Genomic DNA, 20,209 nt, shown 5'->3' with positions numbered 1-20,209 from the left:
TTGTGTCTTCCCACAGGAACCAGGCTGTGAACCGCTGTGGGTCCCGGAAAGATTGACGCGAGCAGTAAACTCCCCACCAGTTCCTGATAAAGCACAGGAGGATAAGCCCGCGGACACAAGTCAACTCGACCCTTCTGGGACCGACGCTCAGCACCCGAGACCATCTACAAACTAAAATGTCTGGTTTGGAGCCTTTTCTATTCTGTGGGTTCCTATTAATCACCCCTGTTCGCACAAATTTGACCAACACTGTTAAAAATATGACAGCTTGGCTGCAAGACACCTACCTACCTAAGTTTCACAATTTGTCCCTCATAGTCGGTCAGGAACTTGACAATATGGACGGTATCCAACTAGGTCCAGTCAGGTTCGATTTATCAACTTTAGGCAGTGTTATAGCCAGTTTGTGGGAACGCGTCACCTCCTGGTTCTCCTGGCCCAACCTGACTATTTGGATCCTGATTGCCGTGGCCTTCCTAGTGGGGCTTGTGGTTATTAAATGCTTGTTAGATCACCTCATACAAACTCAGCAGCAGGTTAAGATCACAGCTATGGCAGCCATGCAAATGGCAGCAGGTGGCCCATCAGGCCAGCAGGCCGCCGCATATCTCCTTCACATTGCAGAACATCAGCTATAAGAGCTGAGTGGGCAAGCCAATGACGGGTAAGACGGGAAAAGCCCTCCCGGTCAACCTAAGACAGGCTCCACTCAGATATACATGGCCTATAAGGCCAGGGGTCCCTTCTGGAGTCAAATTATTGGCATTGAGATGCGAGACCAAGGGTACTGCAGTGCCATCCGCCTCAAAGGTTGGGGGGAAGGCAGGAATGAATGTCTATATGCATCCAGGTTCGGTTCACAAAAGCCTGGCCCTGCGAAAAAATGAACCACTCACCTTGAGCATGGTCCTGGCGCAAGGATATGCACAAAACAGGGTGATGCACAGCAGGGTATAGACCTCTACATTCTCTCATGCCTCGGCCTACAAGGTAGGCCCACTCCTAGGTGTCTAACAGCAACAAGGTCATAGACACCTTGGAGGGACCCACAGACCATCCTATTTTAATAAATAAAAAAGGGGGAGATGTGGGAAGCCGCCTATGAATGGCGCCCATTTCCTGCTTCCGGGTTCTTCCCGGCCTGAACAAGCCCGCCAAATTGTCATATCTGCCCAGTTACCCGTGACGCTAGCCTATCAGCTTGTTAGGCGCGCTTCTCTGTGATTGGATACTGCTTCCCCTTATAAGAGGTTGTTCCTGCCCCCAACGGCGGAAGAGGAATCAACACCGAGGGTGGCGGACCTTGTCAGGTCCGGTTCGCTGTACGTAATAAAGTTTGAGAGCTGATCCTGCTCGAGTTTGGTCTCCTGTCTCCCGCGGCTCCGGTCAAGCCCTGTCATGGAAATGTGTTAAACTATGTCTCCCTATAGCCAGCTGGAGACCCCTAAGGGAGGGATATAGCTCACCAGGCCAGGGTGTCTCCTGGTGGAAACTAGGGCAGCATTTACAAAAACTGTGCTGGACTGAATAGTATTCATCAACTTGGCCAAGCCTAGGTGAGGCAAAACAGATTGCAGGCTTTAGAGGTGGTTGAGCCATGTTTGAATCATGGCTATGCCATTGCTTGTCATCCTACTGACATTAAATAAAGAACTTTGCAACTCTTAAGTCTTTTTCTTCATTTGTGAGGGCAGAGGCATGTGACAGCAGTGGCCTATAAGGGAATTTGATTTAGAGTATTCAGTAAGTGGCCTTGTTTCAGGTACTGAGGGACAAAGAGGTAAAGCTGATGTCTTTCCTGCCTCAAGGAGACAGAGTGTCAGGGGAGATTACAGGTGTCATACAGAAAGCTCTGGCTATATATGCTGGGTAACGAGGGGCAGTGGATAAGGAAGGGGCAAAATGAGAGTGGGCTACTCATGTAGGGTATCAGGTATGCCAAGGCAGATAGCAGGAAGAAAAAGCATCTCCACCAAAGAGCACTGAGGACTGAGATAGTCAGCAGAGGGGAAATGGGGCAGTCAGCCTGGTACACACAAGTGTCCAGCCCAGATGAGATGCCCATGTCCTTGAGAAAAGCGTGCCTTGAATGTACCCCACCTTTTTCTCATGTAGGAAATATGGTGCCTATTTGCTTTGTCCTGCATGCTACCCATGGAGTGAGCTAGGTGGGTTCAGTGGGGTTGGGCCTCCACTCACCCCCTCCCCCTGCTGTAATTATCAGCTGTGTCCAGATGGTCACAGGCTCCCTAATCTAGGATAATCGGTGGGTTGTAGCTCAGCTGGGACTTGGGCCTTTGTGCCTGGCTGAGATGGGCCAGCCCCAGCTGGAGAGACCATGTGGACAGGGCCCTGGGGCTTTGCAAGATGGGGAAGGCCATGGTGCTGGCCTTGGGTTGGAGAGATGCCAGGAACAGATGAGACTGCTCTTCAAAAGGCAATCTGAGTGCAAATGAGCGGGTGCCTGCAGATGGGCTAGGCCAAAGCCTTCGGGCCAGAGGCAGACCTGAATGGCTCAACCTCAGAATCTGGGGCAGGCATTTTGTTCCCTTTCTTCTGAACTCACCCTTTCCTATACAGTTCTGTCACAGCCCCTAGTGCCTGAGGCTATACCCAATATTTATAATGGCATCTCTGGCTTATTACCCACATAGATGTTGGAGATCTGGCTGTTCAGGTACATAGCCAGAGTGGCTGAGTTCTTAGTGGCTTATGCTTCTATCACATGCCACCCTGCATAAAATGCTTGTTTTTAAAAGAAAGTGTCTGTATTGCTATTATGGAAGTAAGTGAGGTATGAGTGTGCTATGGCTGAATGTTGGTGTCCCTCCAAAGTGTGTGTTGGAACCTAGCACAGTGTGGTAGTGTAAAGAGGTGGGCCTTTGTGAGGCAGCGATTAAGTCATTTCAGAAATGAGGACAGAGCCCTCATAAATAAGATTTATACTCATAGGGCCGGGGATATAGCTCAGCAGCACAAGTGCCTGCCTGGCAAGCACAAGGTCGTGAGTTTGATCCCTGGTACTGGAAAAAAAAAAAAAAAAAGATTTATACTCTCACCAGAGGTCAAAGGGAAATGCCTCGCCCTCTTCTGCAAGAGGGGGACACAGCAAGAAAGTGCCGATCACAAAGTAGAGCTGTTAGACACTAATTTGGGGCTGTCACACTCCAGAATTGTAAAAAAGTACATTTTTGTGGTTCACAAATGACTCAGTCTAAAGCATTTTTTACAGCAGCCTTCACAGACTGATGGTAGGGAAGAGCTCTGTGAACATTAAAAGCTGGGAGCAAACACTGAGGATTGTTTCTCCAGGCAAAGTGGAACACAGACCCAAAGTTTGAACAAGACTTTATTTTTACAAGAAAAGGGGGCAATAAGTTAAGGCGCTATTTGCATGGAGGGAACAGGAGGAGGGGAACAGAATGGTGTGCTTGAGTTCTTCCTACTTCCTGGCTCTGCATCTCCCTGACTTAGTCACCTGCCCAGGCTCTGGACGATGGTGACACAGCCATGGGAACTGGTGCAGCGCTGCAGGGATGGCTGGGCCTCCACCTGCCCACTGCTGGGGTCAAAGGTGAAGACCCTATTGGTGCTTTCCCCATGGTCATCCCGCCCACCAAGGATATGGACCTTCCCGTCACACACAGTCATTCCGCAGCTCTCCTAGGGGACAAACAGAAAGACAAATCAATTCTGGGGTCCAGTGTGAGGCCTACCTGGCCAGACCAGACAGCAGAATCTTGTCTTACAGACTACAGCCAGGGAGTCTGGATAGCAAAGAGGCAGAGATTGTACGGATCTGAGCTAAACTGTAGTTTGACCCTTGATAAATGGTCAGATGGCCTAGAAGTCACTCATATGCTCTGGGCTGTAAGTGTCTTCATCTGGAATTATGAAGGATAGCAACCTCTTCATCATAGGGTTCTCATCACAGTCAGTGGGGTTAAGTATGGAAAATATTGTTCACAGTGCCCGAAATAGACTACACTTGGTCTTAGCTAAAAGGCTGCATCTGTAAAGCCTGGAATGTTGTCAACATACAGTTAACAATAATGGTCCCACCATCATCTTAGGAGCTCAGACTCAAGCCAGAAACCTCAGGCCCTTAGGATCACTGAATAGTCCACTGATCACCTCCAGTCCAACCACACCTATACATAGTCTCTCTGGAGTCAGAGTAGGGAAGGAAAGGAACTATAGGGACCAGAGATTCAAGAACCGGGGTTTCCTGTTCTTCCCTTACTGGGTGGGGCTGAAAAATTTAGCAAGGCCCATCCACTGCACAATAGGCTACCAGATAGTGGACGTTAGGGTAGGGGAAACCACAAATTCCTACTCAAGCATACAGCACTTGGGATTCTAGGTTCTTCCTTAATACGGCCTAACTGGTGGCCTTGGGCCAACCTCTCTTAAGGCCAGATATCATTGAAGACAAAGCTGGAGAACTATGTGAAGTCTGCCAGAATGGAGTCTTTATGCAAGACTTACTGCTTCCAAGACAAAGGGCCTTTGAGTGGGTTCACTGTCCTGGATGGACAAGTGCCAGGACTGTACCCTGAGCCTCCACTTACCACAGGGCTGGGGAGGACAGCTGCTTCCCCCCAGACATCTGTGCCAGGGTCATAGGTGAAGATTTTGTCCATGAGGCCTCCCACCACATAAATGGTGTCCTCTAAGGAGACAGCCTCGAGACACCGCTGTGAGAAGGGTGCTGGTGAACGCAGGCTCCAGTGGTCCTCCTTGGGGTCAAAGCACTGCACCTGGGGGCAGGAAGGCAGTAGTGGTGAAGCCGGACCCCCCACTGGCCTGCTGCCATGTCCTGCCACCTCCTTCTCTTGGGACATCCAACACAACACCACCAGTATTTACCAGGCCTGAGCTAGTGTCTCAGAGAGAGACCAACTGTCCCTGCCCTGCAGTGCTCTCAACCTAGTTCTGTTTTTTTGTTTTTTTGTTTCCAACCTCTGGATGCCCTTTGTAAAAAGGCTCCTCAGTTTTCAAGGTCCAGCTCAAATGCTGCCCCATCTTAAATCCTTTCCTGGTGTTTCTATCCCTCCCTCCCCACTACAAGAATAGTCTTCTTTGATGGAGGATGTAGAGTCACCTCACATGAAATTAATCATTGGAGCACATCATAGCAATCTGGGAGAGAGATATGACCCGGGATATGGAGGTGATGTCTGAATGTCCCCCCACCAAGATGCGTTCCTGGCTGTGTGCAGTGTCAGTGCTCTTCTTCCCTGGGGCTGTGGGGTCACGACTCCATTCCAGCTGGGATGTAGATACCACAGCTGTCCACAGGCCTCTGGGCTCGTGGGTGCCAATGATGCCCTGAACCCTTTTTGGGGTGCTTGCCTTGCTTGGCTGCCTGCCTCAGGTATTTCCTTGGAGATGCCCTCCTCCCAGAATGGCCCGCAACAGAACAATCGATATGAGATGATGGGAAATGGGGTCCCCTACCACTGGTGGCTCCCTCCAGCTCCAGGAAGGTTGGCTGGAGGTACGGGATCAGGGAATAAGGAGAGCTGAGGGAAAAATTTAGGTCCCAGAACCACAGACAGGGAAGAAGGAAGGAGCTGTTATGAAGATTAATGTTTATTATTTATGATAGATCTGATAGAACTGAAAAGATTAAGTATAAAATATAAGTAACCTTTATTTCAGGAATGCGGGGAGAGACCCCCCAGGGCGTGGCATCTCCACCCCAGGGCTGGCGATCTCTCTCTTTCGGACATGTGGCGTGGGGGAATATAAGTAGCCTGAGCTTAGGGCAGTGCCCTAAGGCCATTAGAGATGCACAGGTATTTCATTGGCACAGATTTGGGGCCAGGGGCAGGTTTCTAAGGGTGGGGGTATAGGGTTACAGGTAAATCTCTAGGGGTGGGGGAGGCAGGAGCTCCCTAATTCTGGCTGAGGCTTTTTTGGCTACAGTGTCCAGTCTGGGCCAGCAACCCTTTCAATTTATTATATTTTTTTTTTTTTTTTTGGTGCTGGGGACTGAACCTAGGACCTCCTGCATGTAAAGCAAGAACTCTACCACTGAGCTACATCACTAGCTCCTAATTTTTATTCATAAAAGCTTATCTGACCACAGATTAGTAGACTACAGTTCGTCTACCCAGTGGAATATTACAGATGCTAAAATGATGGTGGTGAAGTTCTAAATATGTGGGAAGTGCTTATTAATGAGGATAGAAAGTAGAATACAATTTTAAAAGCAAGAACATAAAATTAAAATAGAAAACGAAGTAGAATCCTGGAGGGTAATGCACCAAAATGTTTATATAGTTATCCTTAGTGAGAGAATAGGGTGACCTTTTTTTTTTTCCATTCTAAATTTTCAAAAACAAGCATTTTTAAAATGCAGAAAAAACTTTAATCCTACCCCTTCCCCTCTTAATTTTAAATCTGTGACACCCGTATGGATGGCACCAGCCCAAACACGGGAGTCCAGAAGGGCTGCTGGCCCACTGTGTGAACCTGAAGCTGTTTCTCTGAACTCAGTCCTTTGCCTGAAACCAGGAGATGACCCCTGGACGCTGGTGATGAGAACAAGTTAACAACAAAAAAAGCAAACCCCGGAAGTGGCTCAAGTCTGTACCTGGCATACAACGAGCGCCGCTGTTTCTCAGCGGCCTCCAGTGCTCCTTCCATACCCCCAGACCCGCGCCTACCTTGTTGGTGTTGCCACCGTCCTGCCTTGCGCCCCCGATCACAAAGAGCTGGCCCACACAGGGCGCCACCGCCGCAGAGCTCACGGCCTCCAGCAGAGGCGCAGTAACAGCCCAGGTGTTGGAGAAGGGATCGTAGCGCTCCACACTGCTCAGGCGCCTCAGGCCATCGAAGCCCCCCACCGCGAACAGCTGTGGGTGAGGACATGAGCAGGGCACTGGGAATCCAGACCACAGGCAACTCCTTGGCCCCTTCCTTTGGAGACATGCTACCTTCAGAACCAAACCCAAACAGGAGCATCCCTGCATTGCCACCGCTTGGCTCTGCCCAACTATAGGATCTCTGTCAGCTGCTTCCCCTATTCATCCAGGGAGAAAGGCGGGCTTCTAAAATGGGTACTGAATGTGGATTAAATCTGCAAATACTATCATCAAGCTGATGGTTACTGACAGCAAATAGTTTTAAGGGTTTACTACCCCACTTAATCGATTCTAAGAAACACTTTGTGTTGCTGAATTCAGGATATAGTTCACAAAGATTATCGGCAGAATTCTTTTTTCTAAGTGGCACTCAGGATTTAAACCCAGACTGTTTGACCCTGGAACCCATACCATTAACCACTACTAGGTTGTACTAGGCCATGACAGTAATTGCTACTGTTGTTAGTATTAGCATTCTGATGTCATCTTGGGAAAGTCCTTCTCCTCTTTTTGGATCTCAGATCACTTCCTCCATAGACAGGGTCTCAGAGGGACTGCCCTCAGGACAGATATGCCATAGACCTGTGCATATCTGTCCTGGGCAGTGACTGTAGAGTGTGCCTACCTGGCCCTGCACTGCTGCCATCTTGTGTCTCCACCTGCCTTTGTGCAGCGAGGCTACCTTGATCCAGGTGTGCAGATGGGAGCTAAACATCCACACATCCCGGCTGTTGATGTGGCCTCCTAGAGAGAGAGAGAGGCAGCTGTTGGCCCGGAACCCTTTTGCTATCACCAGCACACCCGAAGCCAGAAACACGGGCCTCGGATGCATAGGTGGGGTTAAGAACAAACGATTTTCCCTGGGCCGGTGTAAGACTCTGTACCTGTGACCCAGCCACTGCTCTGAATGAGAGGAGAAAGGTCTGAATTAAGGGGTTTAAGGGACAGGGCTGACAGTTTCAGGAAGCAGTCTTTGTTGGGTGTTTGCAGTGGGACGGCAGTTCTGTGCTCAGGAAGTGTATCTGTGTTGAGGGTTGTCTACTATGATACACGTGCAAAAGGTTCCCCAGACAAGCATCAGGAATGTTCTGGGGTTAAAGAAAAACAAAGCCATGATCTGCGTGGGGATGGGGCAGGGACACAGAGTGACCAGTAATCCTTCAGTTCTCCCATCTTCATGATTTCATTCCTTGCCCACCCCTTCATGAAGTATTGGATTTACTATCGCCAGGTGGTGCACACTTGTAATCCTAGCACTAGGTAGGCCGAGGCAGGAGGGTCACTGCTATGTCAAGGCCAGACTGGGCTACATAGTGAGTTCAAGGCCACCCTGAACTATGTAGTGAGACCCTGTCTCAAAAATCAAAAATAAATAGCGAATATGGGGGATTTCCTTCTATATTCTGTTTGAAGGTAAAGATTATTTTCACTGTTAAGTTTTGTAATGAATGTTTTGCACTATTCAGTATTCTCCTTCAATTGGTTTTACAATGTTCTGTTTGATTTCAGTATACCTAATTGACTGGTATTGTGAAGATAATGAGACATACTGTAGTACCTAGTACTACTATCCCAGTATCCTGCTTTGAAGTTCTGTACCAATGTCTCTATATTGTCTCGATTGGCTTTGTTCTGTCTTGTTCTGTCGTATTTTTACTACATTCAAAATAAAATTTAAAAAAATCAAAAATAAAAATTTTAAAAAATGAAGTATTGGGATTACTATACCCACGTTTCATATAGGAAAGCCGAGAGGATTAATGACCTCCTAAAGACCACATGGTCTTTTTTTTTTTTTTGTCTTTTTCTCTTTATCAGTACCAGGGATTGATACCACGTGGTCTGTCAGAACAAAGACCAGAACTTTTTTTTCTTTAAAGACCAGAATTTTACTTTCTGAAGTCCAATACTGATATTGCCTAAAGATACTACCTACCACACCAGTGATTGGCTCTGCAGCACTACATACCACTTCAACCAATTACTGTGGGTTCCCAGAGGCTCCACCCCATCTCCTGATTGCAGGGAAAAATAAACAGTGCCCTAGGCCTGGCGGTAATGTGTCAATCCCATTGGGTTCCTGCTGCAGCCCCACTCTCACCAGAAACGTAGATGTCATTGCGAAGAGCACAGGCAGCGAACTCGGAGCGTGTGTAACCAGGTAGGCTGGGCAGAGAGGTCCAGCGCTGGCTCTCTGGGTGGTAGGCATCGGCGAATGGCAGCTTCAAGAGACCTTTGCGGTCACAACCACCAATGACCACGATCACTTCAGCAAGATCCATGAATCTGATGTGAGGATAAACCCAATGCCCATTGATCCACACCATAATTGTGATCCTTTCTCACCCTCTTGCTGACTACAGTACACGATCTTGATGCCCCTCCACAGCCTTCTGCCCTTCCACACCTTCCTGCCCAGCTACCCCCAACTCTGCCACTTCCCTCTGATTACTTATAAGGTCATTAATTCTTACTGCATCCTATGTACCTCTAACAAAGGCCTTGCCTAGAAAAATCACCTAGTTTAATCCTTATGAACATTCTATTAGGTCATATTACCCCTTTACAGAGGTGAAAATCGAGGCTCCCCGATTATGGCTAGCCCAGAATCATACCCAAGCTTTCTCCCGCTTTTTAGTCCTCATGAGCAAGCCCTTTATCACTAAGACACATGCCCTAACTCCCCTTTTGTTTTTAATTTTCATTTTGGGACAAGATTTTGCTAAATCAACCAGCCTGCCATGAACTTTTGATCCTCCTGCCTCAGCCTTCCCACTAGCTAGGATTACAGATGCATGCCACTCCAGTTGGCCATGCTCAGTTTGATCTGACAAATCAAACCTCTTCCTGGCATTTTTCTTATTTTTTGGTACTGGGGATTGAACGCATGATCCCGCGAGTGCAAGGCAGGCACTTATGCCACTGAGCTAAACCCCGAGGCCCATTTATGGCATTTTTCTGACTTTCATCACCAATTGCTAATTCTGCTACATCTCTTCTATATCTATTTCCGAAAGCTATCCCTTAATTAGTAATTCCTTCATACATTCCCTACAGCCTCCAGGCTTCTGATCTCACCAGATTTTCTAAACCTTTTAGCCAGTTTCCTAGTTTCTTCGATAAATACATACTTTTTTGTCTTACGCCCTGTGCTTAGTGTCAGAGATAAGTGGTCATTACAGTTTCTCTCGTTTTGTGTCTCTGTGGGGAGATGATCAATTTGGACTATTCCACCCATAGTCTGCAGTCTCTAATTCAGGAGAGGAATAATAGCCTCATTTCTCTTCAATACCCCTTGCAGATTTTATCCCTTACTGGTCTGCGAGCTCCCAGAGAGCACGTGTATCCAAATCACTCGCTCTAGCACCTGCGTAGAGTAAGCACTTAAATTATATATAATAGCGAGAGGGACCCTGTGTCAGGTGTGGAATACTCTCTCCAGGGCAGGAAGGTCTCCCAGGACTAAGTTTACACAATATTGAACAGATGACTTTATCTAGAAGTGCGACTATGAGAATTAAGGGGTGGTGATGGGATGGTTGGGTGGTTGAAGAACTGTAAGGCTGGTGGAGGGCGGCTGTACCTCCGTGGCCGGGCCCGTAGTTCGCTGGCTTCTCGGCCCAGGATGAAGCAGGCGCGGGCCTCGAGCAGCAGGGGCCGGCATTCGCCGCAGGCCTGCAGCAGCTCGTCAGCCTCCACCTTCTCCAGGAAGTAAGCCGGTGCCAGCAGGGGCAGGCGCACGTGCTCCAGCAGGCGCCTAAGCTGGCCGCGGCGGGCCGGCGCGTCGTGGCGCACCCAGCGCATGGCCGCTTCGAACACGGCCTCCTCCCGCGCCACGCCCAGGGCGGGGTCGGCCAGCAGCGCCGCCACCTCCTCCGGGGCCAGCTCCAGAAAGTCAGCGTGGTGCGCCACCTCGGCGAAGGCCTGGCGCAGCACGCGGCCGCAGCGCTCGGCCAGCGAGGCGAGCGAGAAGGCGGCGGCCACGCGCCGCAGCGCCAAGCTGTTGGCGACGCGCAGACGGCCCTCGAGGAAGCGCGCGCAGACGCCGCGCAGGCCCGCCACGCCCAGCCGCTCGGCCAGCGCCAGCACCGCGGCCGCCTCGTCCTCGGCGCGCAGTCGCACGCCCGCGCCGTAAACGTAGTCGAGCACCACGGCGAGCGCCGCCGCAGCCGCAGTCCCGGCTTGGTCGGTGCCGGGCGTCTCGGGCGCCACCGTCACCACTGGCGGTCCAGTCAGCCCGCGCTCTGGCCGGCTTGCGGCGAACAGGCTGCGGAAGTAGGCGCTGCCAGCGCTCAGCGCGGCGCGGTGGCATGGGAAGTCGCGGCCGCCGGCGCGCAGCACCACGTCGGTGAGGGTGCCGCTCCGCCGGTAAGCGTTGAGGGTCTGCAGGACGCGCTGCGCGTGGCAGGACGCCGCGCACGGCACCTCGCAGCCTGGCTCTGGCTCCTCCGGTTCCGGTTCCGGGGCGTCCCACATCCTGCCAGGTAGAGAATACAAATAGCGCCGGGAGATCCACCTAACGGGACTGGTTTAGGAGATCGGAGGCGTAGCTCCTGGCACACCTCTCCCTGTATTCCCTATTTAGTTTGCGTTTGCATTCGTTCACCTACTGTTTCTTCCATTTGTCCATCCAAAAGCTTTCTGCTGTGTTCTAGCGCATGCCTTATCTGTACCACCTTCCTGCCCAATTACCTACTTCAGTTGTATTGGTTTTTTCTTTTCTCCAGGCTTGCTAAGCTATTCTTCATCCATCTCTGCAAGAGACAGATGGTAGTCTTTCAAATAGGGTAATTTGAGGAGAGTCTAATAAAGGCATGGTTTACTACAGCTTAGGTAATATTTAGGGACTCCTAATAGCACAGAGCCACATGGGTCAACCACAGAAAGTGTTTACCTCAAAAGCTTTGAGCAGAAAAGCAGGGAGATTACTGGAGCCTGCACAAAGTACCAGTATAGGGAGTGTGACATGCATCCATTGTGTCATGCATGCATGTAATAATTACTTCCTCTCTATTCTGTCTTTTTCAGATCTCCTTTAGTTCTTCCCATAATCAACCCGATTCTATCCTACTGTACTGTATTCTGTTCATCTGTCCCCTCCATGCCATGCTATAGTAAGTGCTCAATATCTATTCAAGGTCGAATGGATATTAAATATTAATTGTGATTTACAGCATTTCTGTTCCAGGCAGTGATCAAGACAAGCATAGTCCTTAAGAGCTTCCCAGGGCTCACAGCCTGTTGGGGGGATTTTATGGAGGATTAGGGGAACTCATAGAAAGGGCAATAAACCCAGTTGGAGAGGAATCAGGGAAGAGGTTCCTAAGATTGGAGCTTCAAATAGAGAAGGATGAGGAGAATTAGCTAGGTGAAGGCAAGGACATGGAAGGAGAATGTTTCCTGCTCCAGGAAAGTGGAAAGGATCAACCTCTTAAGGATCAATGAGGTTCTGATTCTCCACTTGGCTCTGTGTGACTTCCTCTAGACAAGTCACTTCCCCCTTCCCTAGTCTTCTCTGAAGTAGAAACATAATGCCTCTTCTCCAGAGTTGTGAATGACATGAATGAAGTTTACCTTGTGTTTACTCCCGCAAAAGTGTGATGGTTGCTTTTTTTTTTTTGTTTACATAATTTGACCCTTACAACCCTGAGAAGTATCTTTAGTCACACACACTTAAGCTTTGCTCTGTGGAAACAAGTACACAGAGGAAGCTGCCTTTCAGAAGTTTGCTGGGAGGATCAAAGGAAGAGGTGTTTGTAGAGCATTCCACAGACCCTAAAGGGCTGTTCCAGTGATGGTTAGGATTAGGCCCCCATGAACCTGTGGCCTCTGTTTTCAGGATTCTGGGGACAGGGAGTTCTATGTGGCAATTCACTCCAGGGCAACTCAGCTCAGCCCATTGCCTCTTTCTCCATTTTGCTTCTCAGCGCTTTCCATATCATTCTGGTCTTCTCAGCTCATTCTGACCTCTGGAAGTCAGATCCTGCCCAGTGTTAGCCTGGCTCTCGACACTTGTTGTGAGTCATCCTGGGCAGCGGATTTCCTGTCTCGGCATCAGGATAAAAGAGTTCCTCAGTAGCCAAGGAGGTCAATTAATTTTGGCCAAGTAGAGGAGTTGGGTGTTGAACCCAGCAGCCATCTCCAGTCTCTGCATGCCTAGCCACTCTGCCACACCTGCTACGGTGAAGCATGTCCTCAAGGAGCAGGCAGACCTAAGGAGGGAGGTGAGACAGGCCATCTGTGGACTCAGGCCAGCCCAGGACACAGCCACACTTGGAGCTGAGGTGCAAGAGGGGAGATCTCATCAGCATAAAGAGGACTTCTCTCACCAAGATGCAGCAGGGCAGGGTGGGACTTCCTGTGGGGAAGAAGGGAGACTTCTCCTGGGAAGTGTACCTGTACTTATTTATTCTAGTGCTGTCTACAACTCTAGGCATTTCGAACTGTGGACATGCAGGGACAAGGACCTGAGACTCAGTTTCCTCCCTGCAGATTCCCAGACTGAAGGTCACCCAGTGCCAACATAGAAGGGAGGGGATTCCCAGGTGGAACTGCATAAAGCACGCTCCCTAACGCCCTCAATCCAGTGGTCATGATGAAGACAGATACCCAGCTTGTGAATGTTGGCTTAACATGTCACCCACCCCTTTCTGTCTTTCATCAGCACTCACATGTTTATACGCTAAGACTTTCGGACATCACACAGCCTACAGCCTGCATTCCAAGCCCTGCCCCCAAGTACCTGACGCTTACCTGGCCACGCCCCCTCGCAGGGCCTCCAGCGCCGCAGCTCTGCTGTGTTTCAAGGAACTGCTTCGCTTTGGTCGGTGCCTGCTGCCTGCGCCGCCCAGCCCGTCTCTAACAATGTCCCTGCTGCTTTGCCCAGGCTCCCGCTAGGGCTCAACTGAGAGAGGACAAAGGGGCTGGACGCCAGGAGGAGGAGAGAAGAGGGAAAGGGAGGGGGAGGGGTGGACGCTGGGCTTTTGTTCCATTCTTGGACCAGTCTCTATGAGGAAGGGGGCGGTAGTAACAGTGGGATTGACTGTGTATGCAAATCTGCGGTCTGCAGCCCTTGGGACTGGGGGCGGGCGACCTGGTGCTAGCCTTGTTCCTAAATGAAACACAGAGTGTGTGGGACTGTGTCTGCCTTAGGTAAATGGGGTGGTTTTCAGCTTAACTGTCCCAGGATACCTACTTGTGAATGTGAGATTGCATGGGACATAGTGACTGTGTAGCACTGGGGTGGTGTGGACATGTGGTTGTGTCACTGTGAGGCTAGAGAAAGGATCCAAAAGGTGACTGCCACAGTTATGGATAGAGGTTTCCCTCGTTCTGCCCCTGTTGGGCTGCTGTGTCTGTGCCCGTGTTCGTGTTCCTGCTTGACAACAGACATGTCATTCTGAGACTTTGGGTAACCCTGTCCTTTTGTGTCTCTAGGTTCATTTTGTGTCAGGGCTTCATGTCTCCATGGCTTGTGTATTAATGCACTCTACATGCATGTGTATATGACAGGTGTCTATATACCTGCAAACAGCCTGTGGCCTTGTGTCTGAGGTATGGTATGCATGAGGGGTGTGCACCATGGATGGGTCATAGTGGGACAGGGTGTGAGCAGAATGAGTCAGGTGGAGGAATGAGCTCTGTGCTGGCCTGGCCTCATGGATCTGGAGAAGGGTATTCCGTGAGCTGGTGCTGGATCATTTGCTCCCTCTAGAAGCTGACACAGGGCCTGGTAACCATGGATGAGTGAGAAATTTACCCTTATGGAAGGGAGCAATGCTTTGGAGAGGAGGTTGTCTTGCTAAGAGCCTGGTTGGCCTGGCTCTTCATCTTGTCATTTTAGCAGGGTGGATAATGAGGACCTTGGTCCTGTTCATCACTTTGGGTTGCTGAGATATTCAGAAGTAAGTGGGAGGGGCTTGGGATTTAGCTCAGTGGCATAAGCACCTGCCTTGCAAGCAGGCGGTCATGAGTTTGATCCCCGGTACTAATAAAAAAAAAAAAAAAAAAAAAGTGGGTACAAGCCACATGTCATGTGGAGTCACCCTCATGGAAGCCAGGTGTGGTAGGGGCCTGCCCTGGCTAAGCTTAGGCAGGGCCAGAGTTTCTAGGAGCTATTGGGAGGGCTCATGGTGATCTTGGCTAGACATGTGTCCTGAAATCTGGCTTGTCTGTCCCACAAGCCTTGTTCCAGAAATGAATTTACATCCAAAGTTTTCTGTGTAGCTGCTTGTTAAAGGATGTGAGAGATTTGGGCACCTTCATATCTGTTCATGGGCAGGAGGGACTGTGGAGTCATGGAGGGACCTGGAGGAGGTAGAAGATGGGCTGAGCCAGAAGGCCTCATCCTCTGAGGACAGAGGGAAGTGTTTACTGGGGTGGAGGGTTTCTCTGTGACGAGGGCAGTGTACTGTCCTCTGCAGACAGGGGCATTTCGGAGGGCAGCAGGAAGGGTTTTTAGTAATCCCTCAGGTCATGGGAAAGGAGCTTGGGTACATCATGGGTTGCAAGTCAGTTGAGGATGGTGACAGGCTTGCCAAGGGTGACCAGGAGCCATGGGTACCCTGGCTGGTGGGCCCAGCGCAGCTGGTTATACTGAGAGGCACTGGCATGAAAGGTCTGTCCTCTTCCTTGTGTGGGCTGCCAGGGGCTGGAAGGAAGGTCTTTTGGGCATTTCAGAAAGGGCAATGCCTGCCCCCTGCCCATTCTGACCTAGCAGTTCTGGGCTTCAGCTGACCTCTGCTTGAGAGATGTTCAGTGGCTAGGGAAAGTATGAATGAATGCCCTCAGCCCCAAGGGGCTGTCCTAGGGGTTAATGAAGGTGGGACTGTAGAGGGGCCAATGTTTGGAAGAGTCTTTGCCTTTCACCCAAGAAGGTGTCAGGGATCTCTTGCACTTCAAGAATTCTATCAAGAGGACCCTGGTTTGGAGAAGAAACAGACCCTTCACTACCAGGGAGCATGGTATATATTTAGCCTCCTGCTTTTCCCTTAGGACACACCCAAGACACACAGGCTTTTGGGACAAAGTCAACCACTGTGCCCTAGAAATAGGCATCTCTGGGCTGGCTGTGAGGACCTGCTGGTCCTGTTCGTTAGTCCTGCATCAACTCAGGAGCCCTTCCTATCCACGGTGCTGTTACTGGCTGGTTATGGAAGACATGCAGAGGCTACAGTCAGAATCCAGATAGGATCCTGGCTTTATCAATGCTGTGTGGCCCTGGATAGTCACTTTACCTCTCCAAGAATGTTCTCTGCACCCTAGACTGTTAAGAGAACCTCTGGCATCCTGGCTGACACAGCGTAGAGGCTGTGCCATCCAACCATTGCCCCAGTCTGTTCTAAGAGTATTTTCTTCTCCAATCATGGGGCCAGAACTAACCTCAAATGCAACATGCTCTGTCCCCGTCTTCCTGCTGACAATTCAGACAACACACATCAAGATGGCAGCTTTAATCATTCTGGCTAAGGCCCTCAGGCTTCCTCTATTGCAGGCCAACTTAGCCACATGCCCATGCTTGACTGTACCCAGAACATTTCCTAGGTGGCCCCATCTTGTGCCTGCTGATGTGGGCACCTGAGGTCTATCAGTCTGTGGATCTCCTAGGCCCCAGGGCCACTTCTACCCAGAGGTCTGCTGAATATTTGGGTGTGAGACAGAGCAGCCTGGGCCTGCACTTTTGGCCATCTTCAGCTGCTCTTAGGGGACATGGCTCGAGTCCTCTGCTGGGGTAGGAGTCAGTGGTGCTGAGAGGCTGGTCAGGGAGGAGTTGTCTCCACCATGGCTGCTGGCTTTCCTCCTGGGTTGAACCTCCTTGTGCTTTGAGACTGATGTGGGAAGCAGAGCTGCCAGGGGCTGGGGCAAAGGCCCAGCCCAGGTCTTCAAGGTCAGGATAAAACAGAGAAGTTTGCCTCATGGCATGGGTAGGTGGGCAGACACATGTGCAAGGGTGAGCATCCACATCTTCCACTGCCACAAGGGACATGGCATGGCCCAGTGACTCATCAGAGCTTCCAGGTGCAAATATGAGGGCCGTGAGGACAGAACCCGAAGGACCAGGCTTTGCACTTCCCAGAAGGAGCCCCAGGCCTGCAGGGGCATCTGGGAGGTTGGAGTCCTGGCCCAGCTGGGCCTCGGGACAGGCGATTCCTTAAGAGGGAGGACATGGCTAAAAGGGCCTGGAGCCTGCAAGGAGGCTGTGGAGCCAGCTCCCAGAGCACTCCAAGGGCAGACACACTTCTGCCAGCCTCCTGGGTGCCCCATGTTTCTACATTAGGTATAGGCTGGGGCCAGACAGGTCTTCGGCTAATGCCCAACCCGGTCCGTGAAAGTCTTGGCTTGGCTGCTGCCCCCTTGGGGGCCCCCTGGGGTGGCAGTGCTGTTGGCGTATGTGTCGTAACTGCTGTCTGAACACATGGAGAACTCATCCGAGACCTCCACACCATTGCTGATCTCTGTAGGCCAAAGGGAAATAGAACGTGAGTCGGGAGAATGGGGCCACTGGGATAGGTGACAGGTGGGGTGGGCAGTCTCCTGCAGGGCATTGGGGACTGGTGTACCCGCTGGCTGGCTGGCATGGGGCCTGGAATTCCAGGCTCTTCTTGGACTCTGCTGAATCCTCTGTCTGGCCCATTCTCTTGTCCCTTGAAACTCTATCTTGCAGTCACAGAAAACCATGTGCACACCGTGAGCTTGGCTCCCAGTGTTTACTCTCTTTAAGGGCCTTTGCATATATTGGTCCCTCTTGGGAGTGAGCTCCCCATCAATGCCTCCTTGGCCTCAAATCTGGTCATGTCTTCTCATCTGTAATGGCAGTTCCCAGCCTGGGATGGGCCTCCCCCAAGCCACATCCATCAGGGAAACCTCCGCTTAGGTCACATTCTGTGTGGGTGCTGGCCCCACTGAATGGAGCACCTTCAGGACATCTGTGCTCTCACGCTGCCAGTGCTGGGCTGGAGCAGGGGCTCAGGAAAGATCTGTGGAGTGGACTCAGCCTGTAGACGCTGTGTGATTCCAGTGCCCTAACAGTGTTCCCTCACTGCCTCTGAGAACAGCTGTCCCTCCTTTGCCAAGCCCACACCCCAGCCATTACCCAGGAACCTCTTACCACCCTCCACTTCCCAGCCATCATTGCCCTAGTCCTTCCTCACTGCCCCAGGGAGTCTGACCACACTCTCAGCACCCCATGGTGAGGATTCTAGGGACACCTGTTTTCCATGCTCTCGTCTCCACAGCTCGCTCCTGCATCAGACTAGGAATGTTGGCAGGGACTGGCAATGAGCAGGATGAAAATCATTATTTATGGGATCTGTATATGACCAGGCAAAGGGGGATGGATTTCCAAACAGATTTCTTTCCCACCTGCATGTCATCCTGGCCCAACAACTATGGCACTGACACTAAGCCACAGGATCTGAAGTTGACTCTATATGGGTGCGTTTCTATGAGTACCTGTGTCTCCCCGTGGTGGAACCTATAGGGCTGTCAATTCCCCACCTGCACATACTGTGTGTGAATGTATGTGGGTGCAGAGCCCTAAGGCTGCGACTGCCCTGGCCTGCTCACCTGAGAATATAAGCTTCTCCTTCATGATGCTAACATCCCGGCTGGTTCGGCGTACTGCAGCGCTCAGCATGATCTGCTCAGGATTGTAGCTCCGAATGCCACCCAAGCGCCACCTGTAGAAGTGACCCCGTGGGCATCAGGTCCTTCCCCACCCACTCCTGGAGTAGGGACCCTGGCCACTTCCAGAACCTCTCTGGATATGGCCTGAGAGACCAATAGGACTTATGTCCACAATATAAATGAGGAAACTGAAGCCTAGATACTATCGGAATGGGGACTGGAACCTGAGTCTACTGATTCTCAGCCTGGGCTTTCCTGTCTCCTGTTTAGCACCAAAGCCCGAAATTCACAATCAGAAAAATGGCTTGGTTAGTTCTGTCTCAAGTGTTCCCAGTTTTGTATATGGCTGTCTTTGGATGTACAAATCTGTGTATGTTTTTGTGTTTGTTTGAGACCGGGTCTTGCTATGAAGTAAGCTGGCTTCGAACTCATGGCAATCCTTCTGCATCAGCCTCCAAGTGCTGGGATTACAGGTGTGTGCCACCATGCCTGGCTGGATGGCACAAATTTGGAGGAGGATGGAGCTCAGCAGGCAGGACTCAAATGGCTTGTACTGGGGTAGGCCCAATCTTGGAAGTCCTCACTGATGCTCCTGAGGCCTCACCACCATGACAGGCTGGGTAGAGCCAGAGGGGAACCCCCGAGGAGAAGGGAAGGGAAGCAGGCAAAGGCAGGTGGCAGTGGAGCTGTGCTCAGAACTGAGCCTCACAAGTCCATGAGGCGGGGGTGTTAGAGTGACTTGGGGGTGAGACTGTCTGCTCTTCTATTCTAGCAGCCTTAATGGGGTGGGATGGATGAAGCATTAATTCCCATGTTGTCGGAGAAGGCAGCAGGGAGGGGGATAAAATGAATTGGAATAGTCTGGGAGATGGGCATGCACAGGGCATATGGGTCAGGACAAAGCAGTGAGGATTCAGGTTCCCAGCTTGGGCATTGGTTTTGCAGTTCTTCCAAACTAGCCCCAAATCCCTGGCCTCTGGACTTAAGACTTTTCCTAGGGCCAAGGCAGAAAGTTGGTGGTCGTTCCCACACCCCTGTCCCACCAAGGGTAACAAATGGGCACCTTGGAACCATTCCCACCCCGGCCCCAGGTAGAGAATGGGATTCCCAGATTCCAGAGAATCAACTGTGAGTTTCTAGATGGGGTCAGCAGAGCAGAAATGGACAGATGGATGGACAGAGCAAACAGACAAGGAAAAAGCAGGATGCTGAGGTGAAGCCCCTATGTCCTGGCTGGGCTGGCTGCCCTGTGAATCCTTGAGGGTAGGGATTCTGCCTCCTAGTCATTGCCTGGCCCCAGCACCAACCTCAGTGCCTGCCATGGTGTATGTGCTGGACATGTATTTGTTGAGCGAATAAATGTAAGAATGAGGCCTGCGGGGACATGACCCCCCTACTTGTCTCCCAGGTCTCTTCCTCCAAAGAGCTGCTCCTGATCCTCAGCAGACAGCCCTGGTTGTATCTGATGGGCCCAGCACCACAGGCAGCACTTGTGGATGTCTGCCAACTGTGGATGGACTGATGGCTAAATGTCCCTTCACTAAGCTCATCCAGTCACTGGAGAGCAGGTTCCTGTGCCACTAGTTGGCCAATGCAGCTGCTGACTTGGGGACTTGGGTCTAAGTCTCATCTAGGAAATTAACACTGAAACCCAGCTGGAAGGTGTCAGCCAGGCACATCCGGGACAGGAAGCCCTAAAGGATGGGGAAAAG

The 20,209-nt window shown here is 50.9% G+C and overlaps 2 protein-coding genes across 7 annotated transcripts in view; both read right to left on the bottom strand.

The window, feature by feature from the left end:
* Positions 1 to 3,331: 3,331 nt before the first annotated feature.
* Positions 3,332 to 14,777, bottom strand: Klhl35 (kelch like family member 35). Of its 2 annotated transcripts, XM_063256488.1 has the most exons (7): positions 13,626 to 14,777; positions 10,456 to 11,349; positions 8,974 to 9,158; positions 7,498 to 7,616; positions 6,675 to 6,863; positions 4,572 to 4,760; positions 3,332 to 3,663 (listed from the first exon to the last, which is right to left on the bottom strand). In XM_063256488.1, the coding sequence occupies exons 2-7, from the start codon at positions 11,346 to 11,348 to the stop codon at positions 3,475 to 3,477; spliced, it is 1,764 nt and encodes a 587-aa protein (XP_063112558.1). In that variant the 5' UTR covers position 11,349; positions 13,626 to 14,777; the 3' UTR covers positions 3,332 to 3,474. The 2 variants fall into 2 exon arrangements, with proteins under 2 accessions (XP_063112558.1, XP_063112557.1); XM_063256487.1 differs by having other exon boundaries at positions 10,456 to 14,777.
* Positions 14,778 to 16,309: 1,532 nt separating this feature from the next.
* Gdpd5 (glycerophosphodiester phosphodiesterase domain containing 5) overlaps positions 16,310 to 20,209 on the bottom strand; it is a 95,736-nt gene continuing 91,836 nt past the window's right edge. For all 5 annotated transcript variants that reach the window (XM_063256484.1, XM_063256483.1, XM_005000720.4 and 2 more), the window contains 2 exons: positions 18,438 to 18,550; positions 16,310 to 17,326 (listed from right to left, as the gene is read on the bottom strand). In XM_063256484.1, the coding sequence (XP_063112554.1) occupies positions 17,178 to 17,326; positions 18,438 to 18,550 (262 nt within the window). In that variant the 3' untranslated portion in view covers positions 16,310 to 17,177. The remainder of the gene's footprint in view (positions 17,327 to 18,437; positions 18,551 to 20,209) is intronic.

This window comes from Cavia porcellus, unplaced genomic scaffold (genome assembly GCF_034190915.1).
Source record: "Cavia porcellus strain 051 isolate PalLab524CR breed Dunkin Hartley unplaced genomic scaffold, mCavPor4.1 scaffold_9, whole genome shotgun sequence".
NCBI classification, from domain to species: domain Eukaryota; kingdom Metazoa; phylum Chordata; class Mammalia; order Rodentia; family Caviidae; genus Cavia; species Cavia porcellus.
The sequence above is the reverse complement of the archived record's forward strand: the minus strand, read 5'-3'. Positions and strand labels throughout refer to the sequence as shown.

Coding starts and splice junctions, on each gene's coding strand:
- Klhl35 (XM_063256487.1), bottom strand. CDS start 11,348: ATGTGGGACGCCCCGGAACCGGAACCGGAGGAGCCAGAGCCAGGCTGC. Junction 7,617..8,973: donor CAATGACATCTACGTTTCTG/GTGAGAGTGGGG, acceptor CTCTCTCTCTAG/GAGGCCACATCAACAGCCGG. Junction 6,864..7,497: donor TGGCAGCAGTGCAGGGCCAG/GTAGGCACACTC, acceptor CCTCACCCACAG/CTGTTCGCGGTGGGGGGCTT.